The sequence below is a fragment of the Pelecanus crispus genome, chromosome W (assembly GCF_030463565.1).
Source record: "Pelecanus crispus isolate bPelCri1 chromosome W, bPelCri1.pri, whole genome shotgun sequence".
In the NCBI taxonomy this organism is placed as follows: domain Eukaryota; kingdom Metazoa; phylum Chordata; class Aves; order Pelecaniformes; family Pelecanidae; genus Pelecanus; species Pelecanus crispus.
In genome coordinates this window covers 1,522,382-1,549,861 of record NC_134675.1, presented here as the reverse complement: position 1 = coordinate 1,549,861, position 27,480 = coordinate 1,522,382, and the positions used below count along the sequence as shown (strand labels likewise).

At 41.7% G+C, this 27,480-nt stretch overlaps 1 protein-coding gene across 2 annotated transcripts in view; it reads right to left on the bottom strand.

The window, feature by feature from the left end:
- Window positions 1-27,480, bottom strand: part of LOC104028113 (ceramide transfer protein) — a 100,238-nt gene that overhangs the window by 3,654 nt on the left and 69,104 nt on the right. The window contains exons 7-16 of one of the 2 annotated variants that reach the window (XM_075725574.1): window positions 25,837-25,994; window positions 16,664-16,756; window positions 15,141-15,227; window positions 14,086-14,178; window positions 13,456-13,530; window positions 5,555-5,650; window positions 4,814-4,946; window positions 4,632-4,702; window positions 3,159-3,287; window positions 2,246-2,375 (exon numbers count right to left, since the gene is read on the bottom strand). In XM_075725574.1, the coding sequence (XP_075581689.1) occupies window positions 2,246-2,375; window positions 3,159-3,287; window positions 4,632-4,702; window positions 4,814-4,946; window positions 5,555-5,650; window positions 13,456-13,530; window positions 14,086-14,178; window positions 15,141-15,227; window positions 16,664-16,756; window positions 25,837-25,994 (1,065 nt within the window). The remainder of the gene's footprint in view (window positions 1-2,245; window positions 2,376-3,158; window positions 3,288-4,631; window positions 4,703-4,813; window positions 4,947-5,554; window positions 5,651-13,455; window positions 13,531-14,085; window positions 14,179-15,140; window positions 15,228-16,663; window positions 16,757-25,836; window positions 25,995-27,480) is intronic. The other variant, XM_075725575.1, reaches the window with a different exon arrangement.

Here is a 27,480-nt window from a genome sequence, read left to right as displayed (position 1 = left end):
AACTGTCCCAGAAGGTCCAGCAACTCGAACAGGATATGTCCTACTCCCCACCCATACGGACCAATATCTCAGCCATTAGGAGTCAACGTCCTGCTCAAGAGAGAGGATATAGAGGATACACACCATGGGGCACCCTGTGGTTTTACCTGCGTGACCACGGAGAGGACATGAGGAAGTGGGATGGGAAATCTACCTCGGCCCTAGAGGCACGTGTGCGTGAGTTGCAAGGAAAAACTATTACAAAAGGCGGTTCTCCCAGGAAAATTGCAGCTCCAGTTTCCAGTGAGCAGTTCCCCAGAGTAAGAGGGCTAATTTCACTTGTGATCTTCATCAAGGGACTCTTGATTCACATTTACAAGGGTGAATTATTTATAGCTCGGTGGGCCCATGATGCCTCAGGCCATCAAGGAAGGGATGCAACATATGGATGGGTTCGTGATCGAGGGGTGGACTTAACTATGGACAGTATTGCACAGGTTATTCATGAGTGTGAAACATGCGCTGCAATCAAGCAAGCCAAGCGGTTCAAGCCCCTTGGGTATAGTGAACAATGGCTGAAATATAAATATGGGGAGGCCTGGCAGATTGATTCTATCACACTCCCACACACCCGCCAAGGCAAGTGCTGTGTGCTCACCATGGTGGAAGCAACCACTGGATGGTTGGAAACATATCCCGTGCCCCATGCCACCGCCTGGAACACCATCCTGGGCCTTGAAAAGCAAGTCCTGTGGCGACATGGCACCCCAGAAAGAATCGAGTCAGACAACGGGACTCATTTCCGAAACAACCTCATAGACACCTGGGCCAAAGAGCACGGCATTGAGTGGGTATATCACATCCCTTACCATGCACCAGCCTCCGGGAAAATCGAGCGATCCAATGGACTGTTAAAGACTACCCTGAGAGCAATGGGTGGTGGGACATTCAAACATTGGGATACGCATTTGGCAAAGGCCACCTGGTTAGTCAACACCAGGGGATCTGCCAATCGAGCTGACCCTGCCCAATCAACACTTTTACGTACTGTAGAAGGAGATAAAGTCCCTGTAGTGCCCATAAAAAATATGCTGGGGAAGACAGTCTGGGTTACTTCCCCCTCGGGCAAAGGCAAACCCATTCGTGGGATTGCTTTTGCTCAAGGACCTGGGTGCACTTGGTGGGTGATGCGAAAGGATGGGGAAGCCCAATGTGTACCTCAAGGGGATTTGATTTTGGGAGAAAACAGCCAATGAACTGAATGGTATGGTGTTAGTTGCTACATAATACTGTGTGCCATCTCTTTTATGGTTGTTATATGCCACATCAGTGGTATTACAGTAGGAATCGCCCAGGTTAACGAAGATGAACTTTGATGAATCCGAGCAAAGTGCAGCGGTGATGGAACCAGAAGTGGCTTCAGCATGCAACAATCCAACACTGCACACCATCTCTCCTGCCCTGAAGGACTGTGATGACAGATGGAACCCAAAGTGATGGACTAAATGAACTCAACGTATATTTTAGAAGGATGGCCCATAAACAAAGGAAATGATATCTGTGTGTATATATCAGGATAGGGAAAGTGGTGGTGATTAATTAGAATGCATTGGAAAGCGTGGGATCTGCGCATACCGTAGATGGTATAGAATAAGGGGTGGATACTGTCCTGGTTTCGGCTGGGATAGAGTTAATTTTCTTCCTAGGAGCTGGCATAGTGCTGTGGTTTGGATTTAGTAGGAGAAGAATGTTGATAACACGCTGATGGTTTAGTTGTTGCTCAGTACTGCTTATGCTAGTCAAGGACTTCTCAGCTTCCCATGCTCTGCCAGGGGCACAAGAAACTGGGAGGGGGCACAGCCAGAATAGTTGATCCAAACTGACCAAAGGGCTATTCCATACCATATGACATCATGGGCAGTATAGAAACTGGGGGGGTTGGCCAGGGAGCAGCGATCGCTGCTCGGGAACTGGCTGGGTATCAGTCGGCGGGCGGTGAGCAATTGCATTGTGCATCACTTGCTTTGGATATTATTATTGTTATTATATTGTTATTATCATAATTACTATTTTACTTTATTTCAATTATTAAACTGTTCTTATCTCACCCCAGGAGTGTTTCTCACTCTTAGTCCTCCGATTCTCTCCCCCATCCCATCGGGGCAGGGGGAGTGAGCGAGCGGCAGCGTGGTGCTTGGTTGCTGGCTGGGGCTAAACCACGACAAGCATATATCATGAATGTCATCCTGAAAAATTTTAGACTTACCATTAGCTACATATGTAATCTTGCATAGGATATTGTCCCTGCTTATTTCCTTGTTCCCCTCTGGCGGGCTTACTAATGTCTGACAAATCATAGCAATATTTATTTTGGCACGGACACAGCGATTGTTCAGCTGCTCAAAAAGACAAAAGAAACATTTGTAAGCTGCAAACTATGTTTATTTTAGCATACTTGACTGCTAACATTTTAATTTAGTATAAAGTCTAAGACACTCCAAAAGTTGTGTTTCGGGGAGTTTGCATTCTAGTACTACAGGGATGTAACATGAATGCGAATGAAATGAAAGGTACATGGTGAATAGGGAAAGGGTTAAACTGAAATGCCTGAATCTCAGGTTTCTGTTTGCTTAATACAGTGAATTATTTCAATTATTGTGACAAGTAAGGAAACATCTAGAGAATAATGCATCAGCATTTACAAATATCAGTTAGTAACTTTTCCCTTGTAAGCAGGCAATGGCATAGCAATCAGCACAGAAATACTCCAAAGAAAACAATCATTGCTACTATCTGACAGAACCAAGGCAGAACTGTGTAAGCTGGAGGTTGAACAGATTCCATATTTACAGTTATACAAGCCTATTCCCATGTCTGACAATACTGAAGAGTTATTGATTTGATTCCATACAAAGTAACCTCAATTCTTTAAAATGTTTTCACATCTCCAGAAATTTTGCTTCCACTTTTCTGCAACACCTTAGATCTGCCAACTGTTGAGATAAGGTAAGAAAGCTTTAGGCTCAGAATGCCTTCATCAGGTCATTGTATCATTTGGTTTAAACAAACTGTATTTTTGCATACTTCCCCCCCTTACACTAGTATTGCAAGACCATCACCACATAATAGAAAAATGGTATCTTAAAAGCAGAACTTGACAGAATGAAAATAACACTTACAGGAGCACCGTCATGTTCCACGGAGAAATTGCACACAATCCATGTTTCAGGATCATTTTCACTGAATGCTGGTATCTTTCTGATGGCAGACAAATATAGCACATCCCTTTGAGAAGCCGGCCACACCCTCTGCAGAGAAACACCTGAATATAAGCTTTTCCAGTTTTGCAAATTAAGTACTTACTATCCTTAGATAAAGGAAAAAAACAAACAAGGCAAAACAGGTCAGTCATTTAAGTAAAAAAGTTTCTTCAAGTTAGTAATTTCATGCAATTTTCAAAACTGAAACAGAACATAGGTGTTGTAAAGATGTGTATCAGGTTATATGGCTACACTTAATTTAAAAAAAATTAAGGCAAAAGTTTAAGGCCTTTGAAAGGCAGGGAGCCAAGCTGCAATGACTTTTTCAGTAGACAACCAGGAAGAGGCACTTCTCCTCCTGTTCTCTCAACCTCAGGTTTACATTTTAGTTAATACTTGTAAGCTACAAACTGAACTAGTGGTTAAGTATAAATAGATGCATCTACAGTTATTTATGTCTCCATAAATATGGAGAGAGAGAAAAAGAGAGCAAGAAATAATTATAACAAGTATTATTTCAAAAAGCTACTACTTTAGTGAGACAGATATAGTAAACTGGTATTATCTAAGATAAAGTTTCAGAAGCAAAGTGTCTGATAAAGTAAAACTATACAGAAGCCATTTTCCTGACACTCAATAGGGGAAAAAAGTCTAGCCTTTACCACAACACTATACAGTTCACACAACTGCCGTATTAAAAAATTGGAGTCTGCTGTTATGGCAGCACATATGGTAACCGCATTACTAGTAAAACTGTAAAAAAAAAAAAGATTTGTTTTAATATTTGAGTATACTAATACTTGGAATCATGCAAGATTAAAGATGAATTTCTACACTTCATTCCCAATTTTTCTGAACCTGTCAGGTTACAGTTATTGGGCTATAAGTCAAATGAACATTTTAGTAAAGCTACATCAGAACTGATTGGGGTGAAAAACCACAATGAAGTTAAAAGAACAAATGTTGTACCAGCAATTATACCACCTCATAATGCAAATGCATATGTCAACTAATTGTGGTCAACAATAGCTTGCATTATTGCAACAAAACAAATGATACAGTGGTATGGGTTTCTTCCTTGTAGTCAGTATCAACTTATTGCTTCAAGTTTGCTTTAGATGACCCTTGCCTTGCTGGCAGTGATATACTTAGAGATTAAAACCAGTCCTCATTTGTTATCACAAGCTCTATCAGACACATACACAACCAATTATGCTATCAAGCCAAGTTTGAAAAATTGACAAAGTTGCAGTTTAATAGAGAACTTGTTCTGAACTGTTGTTTTGAACAGTATTTTAAGTTGTTAAGACATTAAAGTATTTCAGAATAGACTAGAACACATATGCCCCAGACTGTCTCACTAAGGTATGTATACAGGTGAAGTGTTATTACCTTATGCATCTGGTAAACGATGATTGCATTATCAGCTAAATTTTCCACAACATGGAAATTTTCAATTGTTGCTAAAAGAGCGGGGGGAAAAATCCATCAGTAAACAAGCACAGATATTAGGTCAATTTTATAAATAATATGCTTGCTGATAAACATGCAAAGCTTAAGAACTGATTCCTTACTTTCCCAATCATTACGAACATCGACATTCCAGAAGTAGTGGCAAACTTCATGCCCTGTTACCCCTTTAACGGCATGTGTTGCTTTCAAAGGATCTAAAACTATTCCATTCTCTTCCACCTCTCTTCTGTACACCTATGGCCAAATACAAAGAAGGAAATGCAGAACAGAAATTGTCAAAACTGTTCATGTTTTAATTGTTTAAAGTTTCATCAGCTTTGATAAAAACTTACCTAGAAGACTAACACATGAATAAATTGCCATGTCAGTGTTCTCTGGTAACTACCAATGCAGACGTTCTTACATGGCACTTCACATTAAAATACCAGTATTTTGAGAATCTCTACTCCAAAAATGATTAAGCTACCTTATTTATCACTATGCACAAGAATGCATACAAGCACAGTGGAGTAGCCAACAGTAACTTACTACCATATAACATTTTCATACATTGAATTTACACACTATTTTGATACCAAGTGTTAGCTAGAAGAAAATGAGAAAGGAATCTGCAAAGACAAAGCTATTGCAAGCATTGCATAAGATTTTGCATGAATAAAGCATATAGAAGAATATTAGAAGCTGCAGCTCTTGTGGACTCCAGTCCTAACTTAAACAGTGCTATTCTCAGAGAGAAGTTTTAACAGCATAACTTGCTGAGTGGTAGTATTCAAAGAGAATAAAAATATCTGTCTTCACAGCATATCATCTTATATCAGTTAAGCAAAAAACTAAATGCTTACCTTCATTTCTCCTTCTTCTACCACTAGCTGCCAATTAGCATCTCCTCCTACATCTTGCAAGGAATATGTCATATGGTTTTGTACCATCTCTTCCACCTTTAAAGGAAAAAATACACATTTTAAAATCATTCCTTACATCTTCTTGGGCAGGGGACTGTATAGTATTGGAAGCCACAAGTCAATACTTCAAATCCTGTGCAGGAGCTGAACTTGGACAACAGAGCCTTCTATCACAGTTTAAGAACAAGCAGATACTTCTGGCCTTCAGAAACAAAAGCCAAAATCTTGATTCAACTTCCAACTTCATTCTTTATGGGTACTTCCCTATCTTTCATTTGCACCTGTAAACTGTCAAGACTCACTATTTCTACCTAAGACTGTTTTATTTCAGCATGTAGAAAATTACTTCAGGTATCTCCAAATAGAATTACAATGCATTGTAAGACTTGAAAGCCAATATACAGTGAAGAGCATTTAAAAAGCTGAACAAGGGGGGGGGGAGAGACAGACAAGCTCTAAAAAAGTGAATGCATATCAAGTCATATTGAAACAGCAGTGAAAGAAACAGTCATGAGCAAAGCATGCCTATTCTGTTTCATTGGCATCTTTGCACAGTTGCCAGCCAGAAAAACAGAACAGAAATGCTTACATTCAAAAAAATTACGATGATGCAGACACTCCACTATTATAAAATACTAATTTAAAAATTACTTAGCTAGACAGTTATGTGCTTTTCTTAAAGGCCAAATAAATATTTGATACATTTTTATTGAGCTCGGGTTTCTTTGTTGTTCCAAATAATGTGCATGAAAATGGATAGTGGGACAGGAAATGGATTTTTATTTTAAATCTACAGTCTTATTCTATGTTTCTTTTGTGTCTATCCCCCCCATTTCCAAATCCCACTCTCCCCCAAATAAAAATAGAGACAAAAATATAAAGAATCCATTGCTGTGTAATGTTTACAAGTGCTGGAAACAATTTAATAAATTTTGCAACCTAAAAGGTAGGCGACTACTAAAACACATCACAGCAAATAAGTCCACGTAATTGACACTATTTTCCTGAATTACTAGAAATACCTTTTTTAAAAAGGAAAAGCACTGCAAGGAAAGGTTAGTCAATTGACCAACATACAGATTAGTCTAAGAAATATACAATCACCAGATTAACAGCCTGAATTTATAAGTGTTTTTTGCACAACTTACAAAAATATTTTACATGCACACTAGGCTTCATAACCTATAAATCATAACTGAGCAAGTAGTACAAGTATAAAGCAAAATTAAAGAATACTTAATGACCTTTTTCTGATAAGATATAGAATTGAAAGATGTTATTTACTTTTAATTTAAAGCAGTAATTTTGTTTGTACAACTTACTCTTTGGGCAATACACTTAAGACCAGGAAGAAAACAAGTAATTGAATCAAGTGAAAAACCTCAAAGTACAACATAAAAATAAAATCCTTTCAACATGAATTCTACTTAATCATAACTATAGACTTCTCTACAGAAACACAAGTTATCAGTCCAGTTTTAGGGGTTTTCTTTAATTTTTTCTTTTTTTTTTAGTTAAAATGAACTATAAACACCCGCAAGATTTGTGTTTCTGCTTTTAGACAGGCCATCTTTTCCTACCACTTATTAAGAGGTTTCCTACAAAATATTCTTCTAATAATTTTTTTCCAGTGACACAATAACAGTACAATCCCAGCCAGGTTAAGAATGTGGGCTATTCAAATATTCAATATACTAGCTCTAGGTCAAACTTCATTCAGAAAAGAATCCTCGCCATGTTCCCAACCTTTACCTGCCACACCTTCAGGTCCCTATCTCTCTTCTTCCCTAGCTCCTAATCTATTAAGGACAAAGCTGGCTTTTATATCTTTCTTTTGTATTTTGCTGCTTTTTGCTTTATGATAAATGCAGATGGAGAAGAAGAACAGGAAATAAAAAAGAGAAAGAAGTATCCACAGGAGTGCAATCTAAACAGTTTAGTGCCTCTGGAATTGTTCAGCATTTAGCCTTCTGACTTCCTCTGAAAACTTGAATGGCATTTTTAGTTTGGTTCTCTCCCACTCCCTCCCGATAAAGTTTCATTCCTGCTAATACAACATCTTTCAGACAGCTTACCCTTAGGTTTGGGGGAAGAAGAGATACCACCACTGCAGCTTACAGAGGAAAGTGAATGCTCTCTTCCATGCCACTCTTCTCCAGAGTGAAGTATATCTTCCTCCCTTGTCTTGGCTGTAGAGAAAAACTGTCCCGGGAAGTCCAGCAACTCAAAGAGAACAGGTCCTACTCTCCACCTACACGGACTTCAGCTATTAGAAGTCAACGTCCTTCTGCTCAAGAGAGAGGATATAGAGGATACACACCATGGGGCACCCTGTGGTTTTACCTGCATGACCACGGAGAGGACATGAGGAAGTGGGATGGGAAATCCACCTCGACCCTAGAGGCACGGGTGCAGGAGTTGCAAGGAGAAACTATTACAAAAGGTGGTTCTCCCAGGAAAATTGCAGCTCCAGTTTCCAGTGAGCAGTTCCCCAGACAGAGTAAGAGGGCTAATTCTACTCCCGATCTTAATCAAGGGACTTTTGATTGACATTTACAGGAAGTGAACAGCAAATACTGTGACCACTGTTAGAGGGACCCTGCCTCCAGCCAGGTGGAGGAAAGGGACAACCGGGTTTCCTGGACTGTGTGGATTCGATGGCCTGGAATGTCAGACCCACAGGAGTAGAAGGCTCTAGTGGACACCGGTGCACAGTGTACCCTAATGCCATCAAGCTATAGAGGGGCAGAACCCATTTGTATTTCTGGAGTGACAGGGGGATCCCAACAGCTCACTGTACTGGACGCTGAAGTGAGCCTAACTGGGAATGAGTGGCAGAAGCACCCCATTGTGACTGGCCCAGACGCTCCGTGCATCCTTGGCATAGACTGCCTCAGGAGAGGGTATTTCAAGGACCCAAAAGGGTACCGGGGGGCTTTTGGTATAGCTGCCTTGGAGACGGAGGAAATTAAACAGCTGTCCACCTTGCCCGGTCTCTCAGAGGACCCTTCTGTTGTGGGGTTGCTGAGGGTTGAAGAACAACAGGTGCCCATCGCTACCACAACAGTGCACCGGCGGCAATATCGCACCAACCGAGACTCCCTGATTCCCATCCATAACCTGATTCGTCGCCTGGAGAGCCAGGGACTGATCAGCAAGACTCGCTCACCCTTTAACAGTCCCACATGGCCAGTGCGAAAGTCTAACGGGGAGTGGAGACTAACAGTGGACTATCGTGGCCTGGATGAAGTTACACCGCCACTGAGTGCTGCCGTGCCAGACATGCTAGAACTTCAATACGAACTGGAGTCAAAGGCAGCCAAGTGGTGTGCCACAACTGACATCACTAATGCGTTTTTCTCCATCCCTCTGGCAGCAGAGTGCAGACCCCAGTTTGCTTTTACCTGGAGGGGTGTTCAGTACACCTGGAACCGACTGCCCCAGGGGTGGAAGCACAGCCCCACCATTTGCCATGGACTGATCCAGACGGCACTGGAACAGGGTGAAGCTCCAGAACATCTGCAGTACATTGATGACATCATTGTGTGGGGCAACACAGCAGAAGAAGTTTTTGAGAAGGGAAAGAAAATAGTCTAAATCCTTCTGAAGGCTGGTTTTGCCATAAAACAGAGTAAGGTCAAGGGACCTGCACAGGAGATCCAGTTCTTAGGAATAAAATGGCAAGATGGACGTCGTCAGATCCCAATGGATGTGATCAACAAAATAACAGCTATGTCCCCACCAACTAGCAAAAAGGAAACACAAGCTTTCTTAGGCGTTGTGGGTTTTTGGAGAATGCATATTCCAAATTACAGCCAGATCGTAAGCCCTCTCTATCAAGTGACCCGGAAGAAGAACGATTTCAAATGGGGCCCTGAGCAACAACAAGCCTTTGAACAAATTAATCGGGAGGTAGTTCATGCAGTAGCCCTTGGGCCAGTACGGGCAGGGCAGGATATTAAAAATGTGCTCTACACTGCAGCTGGGGAGAATGGCCCTACCTGGAGCCTCTGGCAGAAAGCACCAGGGGAGACTCGAGGTCCACCCCGAGGGTTTTGGAGTCGGGGATACAGAGGATCCGAAGCCCGCTATACTCCAACTGAGAAAGAGATACTGGCAGCATATGAAGGGGTTCGAGCTGCTTCAGAAGTGGTAGGTACTGAAGCCCAGCTCCTGCTGGCACCCCGACTGCTGGTGTTGGGCTGGATGTTCAAAGGGAGGGTCCCCTCTGCACATCATGCAACTGATGCTACGTGGAGTAAGTGGGTTGCACTGATCACACAACGGGCTCGAATAGGAAACCCCAGTCACCCAGGAATCTTGGAAGTGATCATGGACTGGCCAGAAGGAAAAAACCTTAGAATATCACCAGAGGAGGAGGTGACACGTGCTGAGGAGGCCCCACTGTATAATAAACTGCCAGCAAATGAGAAGCAATATGCCCTGTTCACTGATGGGTCCTGTCGTCTTGTGGGAAAGCATCGGAGGTGGAAAGCTGCTGTATGGAGTCCTATACGACAAGTGGCAGAAACTGCTGAAGGAGAAGGGGAGTTGAGTCAGTTTGCAGAGGTGAAAGCCATCCAGCTGGCTTTAGATATTGCTGAACGAGAAAAGTGGCCAGTCCTTTATCTCTATACTGACTCATGGATGGTGGCAAATGCCCTGTGGGGGTGGCTGCAGCAATGGAAGCAGAGCAACTGGCAGGGCAGAGGTAAACCCATCTTAACTTGCACAATAGTGTCAATGGTCAAGTTATCCATGAGTGTGAAACATGCGCTGCAATCAAGCAAGCCAAGCGGTTCAAGCCCCTCGGGTATGGTGAACAATGGCTGAATCATAAATATGGGGAGGCCTGGCAGATTGATTACATCACACTCCCACACACCCGCCAAGGCAAGCGCTGTGTGCTCACCATGGTGGAAGCAACCACCGGATGGCTGGAAACATATCCCGTGCCCCATGCCACCGCCCGGAACACCATCCTGGGCCTTGAAAAGCAAGTCCTGTGGTGACATGGCACCCCAGAAAGAATCGAGTCAGACAACGGGACTCATTTCCGAAACAACCTCATAGACACCTGGGCCAAAGAGCACGGCATTGAGTGGGTATATCACATCCCTTACCATGCACCAGCCTCCGGGAAAATCGAGCGATCCAATGGATTGTTAAAGACTACCCTGAGAGCAATGGGTGGTGGGACATTCAAACATTGGGATACGCATTTGGCAAAGGCCACCTGGTTAGTCAACACCAGGGGATCTGCCAATCGAGCTGGCCCTGCCCAATCAAAACTTTTACGTACTGTAGAAGGAGATAAAGTCCCTGTAGTGCCCATAAAAAATATGCTGGGGAAGACAGTCTGGGTTACTTCCCCCTCGGGCAAAGGCAAACCCATTCGTGGGATTGCTTTTGCTCAAGGACCTGGGTGCACTTGGTGGGTGATGCGAAAGGATGGGGAAGCCCAATGTGTACCTCAAGGGGATTTGATTTTGGGAGAAAACAGCCAATGAACTGAATGGTATGGTGTTAGTTGCTACATAATACTGTATGCCATCTCTTTTATGGTTGCTGCATGCCACATCAATAGTATTACAGTAGGAATCGCCCAGATTAATGAAGATGAACTTTGATGAATCCGAGCAAAGTGCAGCGGTGATGGAACCAGAAGTGGCTTCAGCATGCAACAATCCAACACCGCACACCATCTCTCCTGCCCTGAAGGACTGTGATGACAGATGGAACCCAAAGTGATGGACTAAATGATCTCAATGGACATATTAGAGGGATGGCCCATAGATGGAGGGAATGATATCTGTGTGTAGATATCAAAAGACAGGGAAAGTGGTGGTGATTAATTGGAATGTATTGGAAAGGGTAGAACCTGTGCATGACATAGATGGTATAGAATAAGGGGTGGATACTTTCCTGGTTTCGGCTGGGATAGAGTTAATTTTCTTCCTAGTAGCAGGCACAGTGCTGTGGTTTGGATTTAGTAGGAGAAGAATGCTGATAACACGCTGATGGTTTATTTGTTGCTCAGTACTGCTTATGCCAGTCAAGGGCTTTTCAGCTTCCCATGCTCTGCCAGGTGCACAAGAAACTGGGAGGGGGCACAGCCAGGACAGTTGATCCAAACTGCCCCAAGGGCTATTCCATACCATACGGCGTCATGGGCAGTATAGAAACTGGGGGGGGTTGGCTGGGGGGCAGTGATCGCTGCTTGGGAACTGGCTGGGTATCGGTCGGCGGGTGGTAAGCAATTGCATTGTGCATCACTTGCTTTGGATATTATTATTATTATTATTATTATTACTTTCTCTTCTTCTGTTGTCCTATTAAACTGCCTTCATTCTCAACCCATGGGTTTTACTTTTTTTCCGATTCTCTCCCCCATCCCACCAGGGCAGGAGGGTGAGCAAGTGGCTGTGTGGTACTTTGTTGCCAACTGTGGTTAAACCATGACACAGCCACACTAGTGCTCTGATACTCAGGTTTACCATATGGATCCAGAAATGTTATCACAGGCATAAGAGATGAAAATGAGAAGGTTCGCATATTTTAGTGACTATGAATTTTTCTTACATTGAACTGGCCATGTACCCATAGCCTGACAGACAACCAATTCTATCTTTGGAATCAAACTTGCTTTCTATTACTTGATTTCCCCCCTCCTCCCAAACAAAACCAAACTTGAATTACTAATGTGACTACTGGAGTACCCGTAGATGAGCCTATCAGTGTTGTGCAATATGACCTGCATACTTTTCCCGCTTTTGATAAGTTCAAATTCCAGAAATTAATTGACTGCAATAGGTGAGGGCAAGTGTTGGAATTTCAGTTCAATAAGCAAGTCCTTAAGTGTTAGGGTTCTGCTCACAAAGCTGGTGGTAAGGTCTGCAGATAGTATGATTCCAGGCTCTGTTAATCAAAAGAAAATCCATTCCTTCTATTTGAAAAAGCAGGCTGTTTGCAGCATTAGTTAATAATTTAAAAACCAAACAAACCCCAAAACAACAGATCCCAGAAGGAAGCCCCATATTCACAATCATATATGGACCACAGCAGAAGGAAACTAATGGCATGAATGCTATGTCTGAACAAATTTTTTTTGAGAATAAAGACCACACACATGAACTCACTTATTTAATTCAACTCTAAACTATGATCTTCAGAGCAAGCACCTAGAGTCATTTTGTACATTACTGGAATATGTCACTACAACTACATTCACATATTCAGGATGTCAGACATTTTCTGAAGGATAATTGAATATATTGGAACCTTTCAGTAAAAATTCTCATACCCACAATCTACATAAATTCTCATACCCACAGTATAAACATACTTTATGACCTTTCAGTAATAAAACTGGTTGTAGAGGTAAAAAATTATAATAGAGAACCTTAACATTTAGTATCTTAATGTCATTACAAGTGACAAACAAATTTTAAAGACAAAATTCAACCTCTGATTTAAAAGCAAGAAAAAAAATATTCAATTTGAAGCAAAGACCATTTCCAGCCCACACAAAACAGGTGTTATTTTATTACTTTTACTATAATCAGAAATGCAAAATTTTCAAGTTGTAGGCATTTTTATTAAAGCTACTGAAATCAATCCAACAGTTTCACAAGATTTGGGCCTCTGCACAAGTGATATGCATGCAAGCAGAATGTAAAAAGACAACCGTTTAGTATAGGAATAGAGAACTTTTTTTTTGTCTCAACATACTAGTTTAAAGCAAGCAGTGATTTATGCAATAAAAAAAAACCCAGGTTCTAGAGAAGAGGATGAAATACAGCAAAGATATGCAACCCCCATTCTACACATTAATACAGTACCTGGGCGCTGAATCTGTGAACATCAGAGGGACTGACTAGATCAATGGAAGACATGGAGGAAGAGCAACTATAGGGCTACCAGAGACAGACAAAGAAAAAACCAAGTAATCAGAACAAAGGCACAACAGAGCATTCAGTACCATCTTGCAAGCACAAGATAATGAAAAAAAGGAAAACAAAAGCACCATAAGCAGCAAGCACAGCAGTGAATGCTGATTTCATGTACCTATTATGTATTATGCTCCCAGTGTAGCCCTAAGAACAGCATAGTGTTTCCAGTAACACTAAAAAAAGTCAACTGATCCTAATGCAAGGGACTGGATTATTTAATTTTTTTTTTTTTAAAAAATCAATTAAATGAATTTTGGTGAAGGTATCTTAAAAACACTGAGGTTAGCAAGTTGGGATTTTTTTTCCTTTAATATCATCTCTAACTGACAAGCTTGATACAAGTCAAGAGTAAAATTAAAAAATTAAATTGAAAATGAGTAAACCATTGAAAGTTATACTAGAAACACCTAAAAAAATAATAATAAAAAAATAAAAATCAATCTTACCTGTCCATATAAACTATTATATAGAAATATAAGTTAGCCCATTATTCAGAGGAGATCATGAGAAATATCTTACCTTTTGGACAAATCTATGAGTCCCCACAGCAGAATATGCATCTCCAGAAGGTAAGGATAATGGCCAGTGTAATCTGATCTTTTCACTTTGGGACTGCAACAAAATAGGTTTAATTATTGGTAGTCAGCTGCTACTGGGTGGAATATAGCCACTCAATCTATATAGTGGCTACAACAACTAATGCTGTCCATGACAGACATGAAGTTGTCATCCTGCTGGAGTTCTCAGGAAGTGAATGGGCCTGGAGACTGAATTACCCATTCATCTATACTTCAAGGTGTATTTCCAGGTTAAGCAAAATAGATTGGCAGCATTAAGGATGTTGCATCCATGTAGTAGTACAACAGTCACTCAAAACTTTTACTCTCTCCTAAGAGACCTCAACATAGATAAACTCTGTTGGGTACTGTATGTCCACTAGAAAGTCTTATAATTCTTAACCAAGTCATTTTATTCACTATATCCATAAGCCTAAACACTTTTAAGACAAAGAAGGCACCATATTGTTATTCCCTCTCATTTTATACACTACTATATGTTCTCATATTCTATATATTTCATCACATGCATCTTATCCCTTTTTGATCCTTGTCACTGAAGTGTATTCCAGAAACGAGTTAGAGAAACAGCAGAGCCTACACAACTTTTAATAAAAACAAACACCAACAGAACTATGTCTTTCCTATTTCACATACTGCTACAGTCAAAAGAAACTTCAGAGCAATAATTAGGTTTTGAAAAATAGCTGCAGTATTTGATATTCTTATTTGCACAGGGCATCAGTTACATATAAAGATAAGTTTTATACAGGACTAATACACTTGTTTAGGAATTAAAAACCAGAGACATTCAATTAGCTTAACACTTATACTATCCTTTTCTATGCAAGCTGTGAAGTCACTTTCTCAAAATTAGTGTTAACTGTACAAATATTACATAGTGAATTCCATTTATAAGTGTCAGTATAAAGAGTTTCAGGAGATGCACCCCAGGACTAAGTCACAGAAGTCTTCCACAAAGTGCCCATCATTAACACATTTTTCAAGTATCAATACCTGTTCTTCCATTTTATCCTGTCTATCGAGAGCAGCTTCAACAGCATCAAAGAATTCTTCTTCATTAATCAGACTATTAGGACCCTCCTAGAGCATAAGAAACAAAACTAGTTCAACATTCTGGAGACACGAGAGCTCCACTTAAGTTTAATATTAGAAATGGATATTTATATATTATGCATATAACTGACAGAAGGAAATTTCTTCCATAGACCTCAAATATTTTCACCAATATTCTTAGATTACAATTCATCTGAAAACCCTACTTGTTAAAGGAAGTTATTTCCTTTAATTACAATTTAGGGGTAGTTCTATAAACAAGCAAAAAACCAGGAAACTGAAGACTGAGTAACAGTGTCAATATGCTTTGATATCAGATTTAGGTTTTAATTAACATATATCTTCTGTTAAAAATGTTTACAGTGTGTCAGTAAACATATTAACATAATTGTGTAGTTAGACTCCTTCCAAGTATTCCAGTGCCTTAGGGTGGATTTCAGATATGTGCTCAAAGCACAACAAGACAAGACAAAATCCTGGGGATCACTATTGAAAATTCTTGGAAAGAACAGTTTAACAATAAATAGCAGATAGAGTTAACTATTAAAAACTTGTGTCCGCTAAGTAAAATGGTAATTTAAGAAAAGTTTACTGCTTTTATTGTATTGTAAAACAAACTGGTCCAGCAAATTTCAAAAACCTACTTTACAACAGAAATATCTGGGAGAAGCAGCTGGGTTCATAACCAGGTAGACAAAGTCCAACATCCTATCCATCTTTTTCTTTTACAGTGCCTCAGTCACAACGGAGAACCTAAGCTCAAGTATCTTTTAAATATCCCAACATGTTAGTGCTATTTCTCAGGCTATGATTTGTAAGTAGAAATCTGCTTGATTAACATAAATGAAAGAGTCAAGTTCTTAAAAATTATGCAAACTGCATTATAGGTTCATTAGCTTACATTATTCTTCAAAAGGTAGTTTAAGAGCCTTAGAATTTGACTAAATAACCAAACTGAGGAGGAAGCTGCTAAAACATGCAATTTAACAGATGAAGCAGGACCTAAAATCATTGAATTTATCAACACATTTGAAGCAGCAGTGACAAGTTAAAAATCAATTCAAGTTAAACTTCAGATTCCAGGACTGCCTCTGCAGTCAGGGTTTTCATATTTGCATTACATATCTATACAGCTGACTCATTAAAAAGTAAGAGTACAAAACTTGCATATGAGCAGTATCAAATGTACAAGAAAAATAATAAAAAAGCAGAAATATCTGTAAGCAAAATGCTTTAGACAAAAGCAGAATAAGGAAACCTGAGGTGAAGACAGACTTCTATTCTCAAAAAATTAAGGATTTAGATTCTTCATTCAGTTTCAGTTTCCAAGGCAGAAAAAGAAAAGTGGCATGAACATGCTTGCACAGGCAAAGACCTTGATTTACACACACACTCCTTTGAGAAACAAACCAATCTTTAAAAGCCTTAGCATTTTTTAAAAATTTCAGAAGCAGAATTTCTACCTCATAGTCTGGCCCTCCAAAGTGGGACTTTTTCTTCAGTTCTGTCACAGCATTTTTGTATGCTTCTTCAATTCTTCTCCTTTTCTCTATCTCCTGTAAAATTACATGATCATTTGATGCAGCAAGAATGAATTGGCTGATAACAGTAAGCATGCCAATAAATGGAATGACCAGTATAGGGGTTTTTCCCAAGTAAAAATTGCAAAGCTGCTGATTTTCTGATTTTATTTGCATGCATGCATTATATGTGCCCATATACATGCATATATAATACAAAGCTTGCTTGGGGAGCTAGCTAACTTGAGTATACCTTCTTTAAGTCACGTGGAAGAAACTAGATCAGCAAGCAAAATCTGGTATCTAGTTTAAGCATAGCTATTCCTGGTTTGTTGAGGGTCAGACTTGGTATCTGACAGTTTATATAAACTCCTTGACACAGATGTTTGGGCAGTGATAACAAAGGGTGAAAAGTAAGACTGGTAGAAAGCTAACTTGTTGAATGGGGTGAGATACTAGTGAATCACAGCATGTAAGCTTGTATCTATAATTAGCTGGCATAGGATCCACGTGAATCATTTTGTGAACTCCATGCAGAGACTAACAACTCAACATCATTCTCCCATAATAGGTGTGTGACTGTGCTAGAGCCACTAATGATGTCTATGTCATTGTATATTTTGAATAAAGTAGTAGTAATGCTAGAATCAGATTAAGCCTAGTATTTCCTCTGCAAATTCTATATACTGCCAGATATTCCCAGAGAAAGCGCTATAAACACTTCTGAAATTCTCACAGAATTCAGCTTTTGTACATAAGATGTTTCTCTGTTCCCTTTCGGCAACTGGACACCACACGCTACTTCTTGCAGATATGAGTATAATTATTCAACAACCCACTTTGAACTTTAATGATTCATTGGAAAACCCTTAACAACACTGAAAGGCTGAGTTTTACCAACTGGGAATTTGGTGGTAACGTTCACTCTGGAACACATACTTTCCAGTTTCTAAAGAAAAGTTTGAAAAATAAAGCAACAGTTTTGATGCAAAACAAAGTAGCATAGTTTTCCACGGGAAAATTCTTAGGAAAAAAGCAGCACTTAGATGAAGACAGTATTGCCTTTATCTGTGAATGTAGGCTTTTCCCTTCCTGAAACTATCACAAACAGGTGATAACTGCTAACACTTATGTTTCACAAAATTTTGCAAGTTTACCTATTTTGAAAGTAACTAGAGAGTCCTGAAGATGCATAAAGCATGACTTCAGTGCAAGTCATTGAGAGAAAGCATAGAAGTTTTACCAGAATACTTGGAATGAAAAACAAAAATCCACCCCAAAACCAATTCCCCCCCTCCAATCCCCACACTTTCTGTACTTCAATCTGCAAATTAGTGATAATTCACATGTGTCAAAAGACAACTCTCCAAGTCTGCCAGTTTGTCTTGGCAACAACATTAAGTAAGGCAGAAACTGGAAAATTGTTTGACTGCACAGCAGAAAAATTACTGGTGTATCAAAACTATGTAAAATTTAATGAGACATTTAAGTTACAACTGTGAAAGGTGAACAAAATAAACTACCCAAACATGTTAATCTTAAAGTAAAATTTAACATTCAGAAGATAAGTTTGCACATTAATACCAATTATTAAGACCAAAGGAAAGAAGAATAGAAAAATGTTGCTGTAGTCAAGACAAGAAAAGCATCATCACAAGGATTTTGTTGCAAATAAAACAATGGACCAAATACTAGAGATTAAATCCTTTCCCTGTTATACATTTTCTTTTAAAAAAAGTCTATTTTACAAATACATTCAAGAGGCTTATACTAAAAAATATACTGCACTGGAAAAATAAAAAGTCAAGCTCAAGATCTTAACAGCTAAGAAAAAAAGATCAAAAGCAAAGTTGTAACTACAGTTACCTTTAGATAACATTACATGCTTTTGTATTAATTTTATTCTGGCCATTTGACAGTTTTGGTAACAGAAAGAAAACTAAATATAGAATTCTAAAATTACAATCACTAAGTGCACTATTTTAGCAGTCTCCTTCAAAATTAAAAGATGTTTTTATAATGATTTCTTGCTTTCAAAGGTTTAAAAATAAAGTTTCCAACCTTCAGAATGTAACTTAAAAACCTTTCATTTATTTAAAAAACAGGGTTTCTAGAGAAAGATACTCACTTCATAAGACCGTACTCATCTCAAGTCAAATTGTAGTCAGCTCCGGATTCAACAAATTCTGATGATCTTGAGCTTTTTAATATTAGAAATATTAGCTATAATTTTGAAATATATTTGCTTCAAGTTCAGCAGACATAAATCTCTCTTGCATCTTTAGGCTAAAGATGCCCTCTACAAGATGAAGACTGTATAGTTTTGTGAAGTAGCAGGACTCTTCCTAATCACATTTGTGCTTTGCTGTCAAGTAAAACGTGGTTCTGAAGCTAGTGGAGTGAGGAGGCTAGAGAGGGAAGGAGAGCAAGCTGTATTACAACGGTACCTACACTACTTGTAAAACACTCATTGCTTTTAGCCACTGACAGAGATCCTGTTCTTCCTGTGACAAATCTGCACAGCACAGAGCCTGCAGAGTTATTCTGCTGATATACAAAGGAAAAACTTGACACTGCACCTTTCAATTCTTCTAGCTGGTCTTTTACAGGCACTGGACAGACTTACAAGAGCTTTAAAACCCTCCCAGCTAGAACAAACACAAACGGCTGCCCAATTTCATATTATTTTCCCCTCTAATCTCTCAGAGAATATATTCTGAACTTTATCATCACCTAATATTTACTTCCTTTTCAGAGCAGCATAAGCATCTATCCAAGAAAACCAAGAGTAGAGATCAACATCATTCTCCTCCTACATCTATTTATCAGATGACTGTCCTGGTTTCGGCTGGGATAGAGTTAATTTTCTTCCTAGCAGCAGGCATAGTGCTGTGGTTTGGATTTAGTAGGAGAAGAATGTTGATAACACACTGATGTTTTTAGTTGTTGCTGAGTACTGCTTATGCTAGTCAAGGACTTTTTCAGCTTCCCATGCTCTGCCAGGCGCACAAGAAACTGGGAGGGGGCACAGCCAGAATAGTTGATCTAAACTGACCAAAGGGGTATTCCATACCATATGACGTCATGCTCAGTATAGAAACTGGGGGGGGGGGGGTGGCCGGGGAGCAGCGATCGCTGCTCGGGAACTGTCTGGGTATCGGTCGGCGGGTGGTGAGCAATTGCATTGTGCATCACTTGCTTCGTGTATCATTATTATTATTATCATTATTATACTGTTACTATTAGCATTACTATTTTACTTTATTTCAATTATTAAACTGTTCTTATCTCACCCCAGGAGTGTTTCTCACTCTTACTCCTCCGATTCTCTCCCCCATCCCATCGGGGTAGGGGGAGTGAGCGAGCGGCTGCGTGGTGCTTAGTTGCTGGCTGGGGCTAAACCACGACAATGACAGAGCAATGTTTTTTTTGCTCAAGCCCATAGTTACAGAAGAGACTTTTACAGAGCCATGTTTAGCCACTAAAACAACAAGGTAAAAAAACCAAAAGAAGTCCTACAACTGAAGTGGAATAAATAGCATTAGCAAAGGTCTGAATACAGTTGACTGCTGTCTTTAAATTCTTGTGCAGGGTGTAGGTGTCAAGGTAGAGGGGCCTGCAGTGAAAGAATGAAGTTGAGACTGGGAAATGGGGGAAGAAAGCTGTTTTAGTGTTTTTATTTTTATTTCCCAATAACTGTACCTATTTTAATCAGCAACAAACTGATTTTCCCCAAGTCAAGACTGTTCTGCCGTGACAAGAACTGGTAAGCAATCTCCCTGTATTTCTCTTGACCTATGAGCTTTCTCATCCTATTTTTTTCCCCTGGTCCTGCTGGATGGGGTGGTAAGTGAGCAGCTGGGTGGACATTTGGCTGTTAGCAAAGGCTAACCCACCACGATTCTATATTTAACTCAATCAAAATCTCCTCTTCTAAAAGGCTAGCAATTAGAGGAATCCAAATAAAAAAAAAGGTTATTTTATATTAGAATTGCAGTACTTCACCATGAGTGTGCTGTAAACCCCAGGAAATTTCACTGACAAGTGTGACAAAGTTGTAGGTCTACCAAAGCAGAGAAACTTAAAATCTCCAAGTTTTTAGAAGCTTTTGTTATTTTAATTTCTGGGACACCAAGTCCAAATACGCTTGTGACCCCCTTTAAAATGTATTTACTCATGCTGTATGAGGTGGTATGTTGCCGTATGAGGTATCAGTCACATGAGACTCGAAGCAAAATTTAGGTTTGAATTTATCCACTTGCAGCTTAAAACAAGTGCTTTAAAGTTAGTCCACAGAAGAAAAATGTGACCAATAACTAATCTAAACCAATTCAAATTCTATATTAACATATTATTCTGTATTAACATATACTAACCTACTGACAAGAAAAAATTCACTTCATCCATGCTCTAAGCAAAGTCTGATCAGCAAGAGTGAACTGTGTTTGCTCAGTCCAAAGAAGAGAAGGCTTTTGTGGAGGGACTTAATAGTAGCCTTCCAATACCTCCTAGGAGGTCATCAAGAAACTGAGCCAGGCTCTTCATAGCAGTCTTCAGTAGGAAGATGAAAAACAATAGGCAGATACTGGAATAAGAGCTACTCCAACTGGATATAATGAAAAACTTTTTCACTATAACAATAGCTGAGCAGCAGAACAGGCTACCCAGAAAGGCTGTGCGATCGCCAGCCTTGGAGACTTGAAACCAGACTTGATAAAGCCCTGAGCAACCCAGTCTGATCTCAAACTGTACTTCCTTTAAGTAGGAGGTTGGACTAAAGACCTCTTGAGGTCTCTTCCATCCTGAATTACCCTATGATCCTATGAACAAGCGTCAAGTCTTAGGTCTGCCATAATTCCTCCAACTACCTAGATGAAGCAATAATAATAATAATAATAAATTGTTGACAGAAGTCGCAATACAGTTACATAGGACGAGGCCTTTGACATACGGACAAAGAAGAGCCAGAGGCAATGATTCCAACATGGATGCATTTTGTCTGAATGATATCATTCTTTGAATTGTGTACCACTAACACATATGGAGTAAGTTTTGAAGTGTGGTGTGATATGCACCATATGGAAACATGTTAAATTAAAAACAAGACAACAATGGCTAAAGGACTGTAAAAGACAGCAGCCAGTGATGGCAGGATTCTAGAAATCAAAGACTGAAGTACAACCTAGCCATGCTTCTAGCACATCTCATCTGAAGAGAGGAGACACCGCTCCTTTTGAGCTGCTGCAGTGGTTGAGTAGGCTTACCATGAACTGCCACTAGAATAACAGACATTATAGAATCATAGAACCATAGAATTGTTTAGGTTGGAAAAGACCTTTAAGATCATCCAGTCCAACCATTAACCTAACATTACCAAGTCCACCACAAAACCAATTAAGGGGAGAGTAGCAATTTCATGTGTCCTGGCTTGGTGGCTGGATTATTTATAATGAAGGTAGAAAACTAGGAATCATTAAGATTGGAAAGGATCTCTAAGATCATCAGTCCAAGCATCAACCCAACACCACCATGCCCACTAAACCATGTCCCAAAGTGCCACATCTACCCGTTTTTTGAACACTTCCAGGGATGGTGACTCCCCCACCTCTCTGGGCAGCCTGTTCCAATGCTTGACCACCCCTTCTGTAAAGAAATTTCTCCTAATACCCAATCTAAACCTCCCCTGGCGCAGCTTGAGCCCATTTCCTCTCGTGCTATCGCTAACTCCGTGGGAGAAGAGACCAACACCCACCTCACTACAACCTCCTTTCAGGTAGTTGTAGAGAGCGATAAGGTCTTCCCTCAGCCTCCTCTTCTCCAGGCTGAACAACCCCAGTTCCCTCAGCCACTCCTCATAAGGCCTGTGCTCCAGACCCTTCACCAGCCTTGTTGCCCTTCTCTGGACACGCGCCAGCACCTCAATGTCCTTCTTCTACTGAGGGGCCCAAAACTGGACACAGGATTCCAGGTGTGGCCTCACCAGTGCCGAACACAGGGGGACAATCACCTCCCTGCTCCTGCTGGCCACACTATTCCTGATACAAGCCAGGATGCTGTTGGCCTTCTTGGCCACCTGGGCACACTGCTGGCTCATGTTCAGCTGGCTGTCAACCAACACTCCCAGGTCCTTTTCCACCAGGCAGCTTTGCAGCCACTCTTCCCCAAGCCTGTAGCATTGCATGGGGTTGTTGTGACCCAAGTGCAGGACCCGGCACTTGGCCTTGTTGAACCTCATACAGTTGGCCACGGCCCATCGATCCAGACTGTCCAGGTCCCTCTGCAGGGCCATCCTACCCTCCAGCAGATCGACACTCCCACCCAGTTTGGTGTCATCTGCAAAGTTACTGAGGGTGCACTCAATCCCCTCATCCAGATCATTGATAAAGTTATTAAACAAAATTGGCCCCAAAACAGAGCCCTGGGGAACAGCAATTGTGACCGGCCGCCAACTGGACTTAACTCCATTCACCACTACTCTCTGGGCCAGGCCACCCAGCCAGTCTTTTACCCAGCAAAGAGTATGCCTGTCCAAGCCATGGGCTGCCAGCTTCCTAAGGAGAATGCTATGGGAGACGGTGTCAAAGGCTTTGCTATAGTCCAGGTAGATGACATCCACAGCCTTTCCTTCATCCACCAGGTGGGTCACCAGATCATAGAAGGAGATCAGGTTGGTCAAGCAGGACCTGCCTTTCATGAACCCATGCTGGCTGGGCCTCAACCCCTGGTTGATCTGCACATGCCTCTTGAGCGCACTCAAGATGATCTGCTCCATGACCTTCCCCGGTATCGAGGTCAGGCTGGCAGGCCTGTAGTCCCCTGGATCCTCCTTCCGGCCCTTCTTGTAGATGGGCGTCACATTGGCAAGCCTCCAGTCATCAGGGACCTCCCCTGTTAACCAGGACTGCTGACAGATGATGAAAAGTGGCTTGGCAAGCTCCTCTGCCAGCTCCCTCAGTACTCCCAGGTGGATCCCATCCGGCCCCATAGACTTGTGAGTATCCAGGTGGCATAGCAGGTCGTTAACTGCTTCCTCCTGGATTATGGGGGCTCCATTCTGCTCCCCGTCCCTGTCTTCTAGCTCAGGGGGCTGAAAACCCTGGGGATAACTGGTCTGGCTAGTTTAAAGCCCTCTCAATGAGTCCCACCAACTCATGGGTGAGGATCCTTTTCCCCTTTGGAGACAGCCGATCTCCATCAGCCGCCAGCAGGCCCGGTGCTGTGAAGACCTCCCCATGATTGAAAAAAACAAAATTCCACCAATGGCACCAGCCTCTGAGCCACCTGTTAATCAGGTGAGTTTTCCCATTCCTTTCAGCATTCTTCCCTGCCAGTGATGGGACAGAGGAAAACAGTACTTGTGCTCCCAATCCTGCAACCAATCGCCCCAGTGCCCTGAAGTCCCTCTTCATTGCTTTAGGACTTCTCTCTGTAATGTCATCACTGCCAACCTGTACAACCAGCAGCGGGTAATAATGGGAGGGCCTTACCAGATCGGGGAGTTTCCTAGTAACATCCCTAACCAGGCCCCAGGGAGGCAGCAGACTTCCCTGTGGGATGGGTCCGGATGGCAGATTGGGCCCTCAGCTCCCCACAGGAGGGAATCACCCACCACAATTACCCTCCTTTTTTTCTTAACAGGGGCAGTCGTAATCTGTGGGATTGACTGACTGGCCCTCGGCAACCCCCTGGCTGGACCTTCGCCTGCACCTCCCTCCCCGCTTGCCTGGCCCTCAACTCCCAGAGCCCCGTATCTGTTGTGTAGGGGCAGCTGGGAAGGTGAGGGAGGCCGGGAGGGGATTCGCCTGCCACCCCGGGCAGGGACCTGTTTCCATTACCCCCATCTCTTGGATCCCCTCCTTCTGCTTGCTGGCAAGAGCGCAGGGGATCCTCCGCTCCTTGTGGGGCCTCTGCCTGCTGCCCTGGCCCCAGGGACGGACGGGTGCAGCTCCACCAGTCTATCTCCCTCTCACACTCCCTGATACTCCTCAGCCTTTCCACCTCCTCCTTCAGCTCTGCCACCAGGCTGAGGAGATCTCCCTGGTCACAGCCAAGACATTTGCTGTCTCCGCTGCCCTCCGGTACGAGCAACAGGCTCAGGCACTCCCCGCAGCCAGACCTGGACGGCTGCATGTTTGTGCGGGAGCTCCGGCTGGGTCGCTGCATTCCTTCTGGCAGAGGCTTTCGGGCGGGTGGTAACCACAGCTGCCAGGTGTTCTCCTGGGTGGATGATGACCGCTGCCTGAGTTTCCCTTTGGAACTGGGAGTGGGGGCACTCGGCCTTCCCCGCGTGAACTGCCGTGCCACGCCCTGTTTGCCCGTCCTGGTCGCTCGCGCTCCCTGGGGGCTGCTTTTATAGGTGGGGGCTTGGCCGCCGTCACTCCGGGCCCTGCCCACGCTGCGTCAGAGCTGCCCCATGTCAGCAGCTCGCCCTTTCCCGCTCTTCCCCGCTCGAGGCTGGGGGCTGGGCTGCCTGCTCTCGCCCTGTGCTTTTGCTGCCTTAGCGAGGGTGCCCCGGCACGAGCGGCCGCTCCAGAGCCCTTCGCCTCGGTGACTGCAATAGAATAACAGATATTAGAATACCACATACCCCCCTAAAAAAATTAACCAATTGGTATAAAACATGACTTAAATTAATCTCTTCAATCTCCTAAAGGTAAATTAAATAACTGTATTTTAGACCTTTAAAGTTCGAACTGGTTGTTCTCCTCAGTACTGTCACCATCTCTTATCACAATTAAAACTTTTCAGAGATTTGCACATCATTTTGCAAGCATGGATAATTAGGTCTCTTTTAGAAGGCTGCAAGCAATACACTTACTACTGTAGAATACTATCACAATCTTTATAGATATAAAAAAAATAGGAATACTATCTGAACAAGGGCTGGGAAAAGAAAGAATATGATGAATAATGTTACTGTATCACCAACAGTCAGGATGAGGTTTTAACATTTTATAGGAGTAATAAATAATGAAAGCACCTAAAATTAATAAATGCTGTACATAAAAATAAAAGCAATACCTGGAATAAAAAGGTTAAAAACACCTAATTTGAAATTTCAATTTCAAGCTAAAGAAAAAATTTTTTCAACAAAAGTAAAAGAAAAGTGATCTTACCTTATCTAGTCTTTTTTGCCAGCTTTCTTCACGTTTGACCATGAGTTCAATACAATGAGAGAGCGTAGCAAGGATTCCAGCAGTAGTTGCCTTGAAAGTTATAGCTTCTCCTTTAAAGTCTATGCCATTAATTCCTTTGGGTGTCACATGTGGAAACACTAAAAACAAACATGAGTCATTCACTGATAGCTGCCTTTAACTCAAACAAGCATTTTTACATGTATGCTTTATATTACAGCTGTTTGAAGAAAATAGACTGGCTAGAAAGTTAATTTAAAAATAAAAATCAAAAGCGATAATAATTTTCAGCTATCCACAGGACAAGGAAAGAGATTCAAAAGGAGGAACACATCCCTTCAGCTTCATCTTGCTATACTGTATTTCAAGTCTGCTTGTAATGCTGTATTACTCTGCACTCTGCAAATCATGTGGGTGGAGGGAGTGGGAATACTTTTTAACAACAGCAGTTTGACAGCTTGAAGTGGGGCCTAATTAACACAGAGCAACCTTAAAACATATCCAATACAGCGCTAAGAAAGGAACAATTTTCAAAATGCAATCAAACCCAAAAGGTAACATTTCAAGGTTGCTTTAAGCAGGTAATTATAGATTTAAAAACCTCAACATAAAAAGGTATATCAAAGTATCAACTGTGTTGAATTATCCATGTACTGTGGGGTTTTGCGGTTCCAACAACTACTTCATGCTGTCAACCAGGCCATCTGTTGCTAAGGCTATTTAAACAAGTCACTTAAAATATGCAACAAAAAAGTACCCATTTTATGTCAAACTCGTATGTAGGTTGACAGAATAACAAGTCAAACACTACACATTAATGTCAGAAAACATCAGAAAGCAGAAGTAACACCCATGTTGAAGCTCACTGAGCCCAGAAAGTTAAAGTAACTCCTGCTATGCCATGGGGCAAGCTAATGACTTATCACCCAGTGATTATCCTTTTGTACACGGCACTGGTGAAGACCACACCTCGAATACTGTGTCCAGTTTTGGGCCCCTCAATACAAGAAGGACATTGGGGTGCTGGAGCGTGTCCAGAGAAGGGCAGCGGAGCTGGGGCAGGGTCTGGAGCACAGGGCTGATGGGGAGCGGCTGAGGGAGCTGGGGGTGTTCAGCCTGGAGAAGAGGGGGCTGAGGGGAGACCTTATCGCTCTCTACAACTCCCTGAAAGGAGGTTGTAGTGAGGTGGGTGTTGGTCTCTTCTCCCAAGTACTTAGCGATAGGACGAGAGGAAATGGGATCAAGTTGCACCAGAGGAGGTTTAGATTGGAAATTAGGAAAAATTTCTTTACGGAAAGGGTAGTCAAGCATTGGAACAGGCTGCCCAGAGAGGTGGGGGAGTCACCATCCCTGGAAGTGTTCAAAAAACAGGCAGAGGTGGCACTTCGGGACATGGTTTAGTGGTGGACTTGTCAGTGTTAGGTTAACAGTTGGACTCGATCTTAAGGGTCTTTTCCAACCTAAATGATTCTATGATTCTCAGCTACAGTTAAAAAAGACTGTCCCAGTCTTTACAGTACTGGATAGAGACTTCAAGAAGGGAACCTGAAACTTGAGAAACCAAAGAATCTTAACAGCTGCTCTGAGGCAAAGCTTCAGAAAAGGGTGAAGTTTAAGATAAATCTT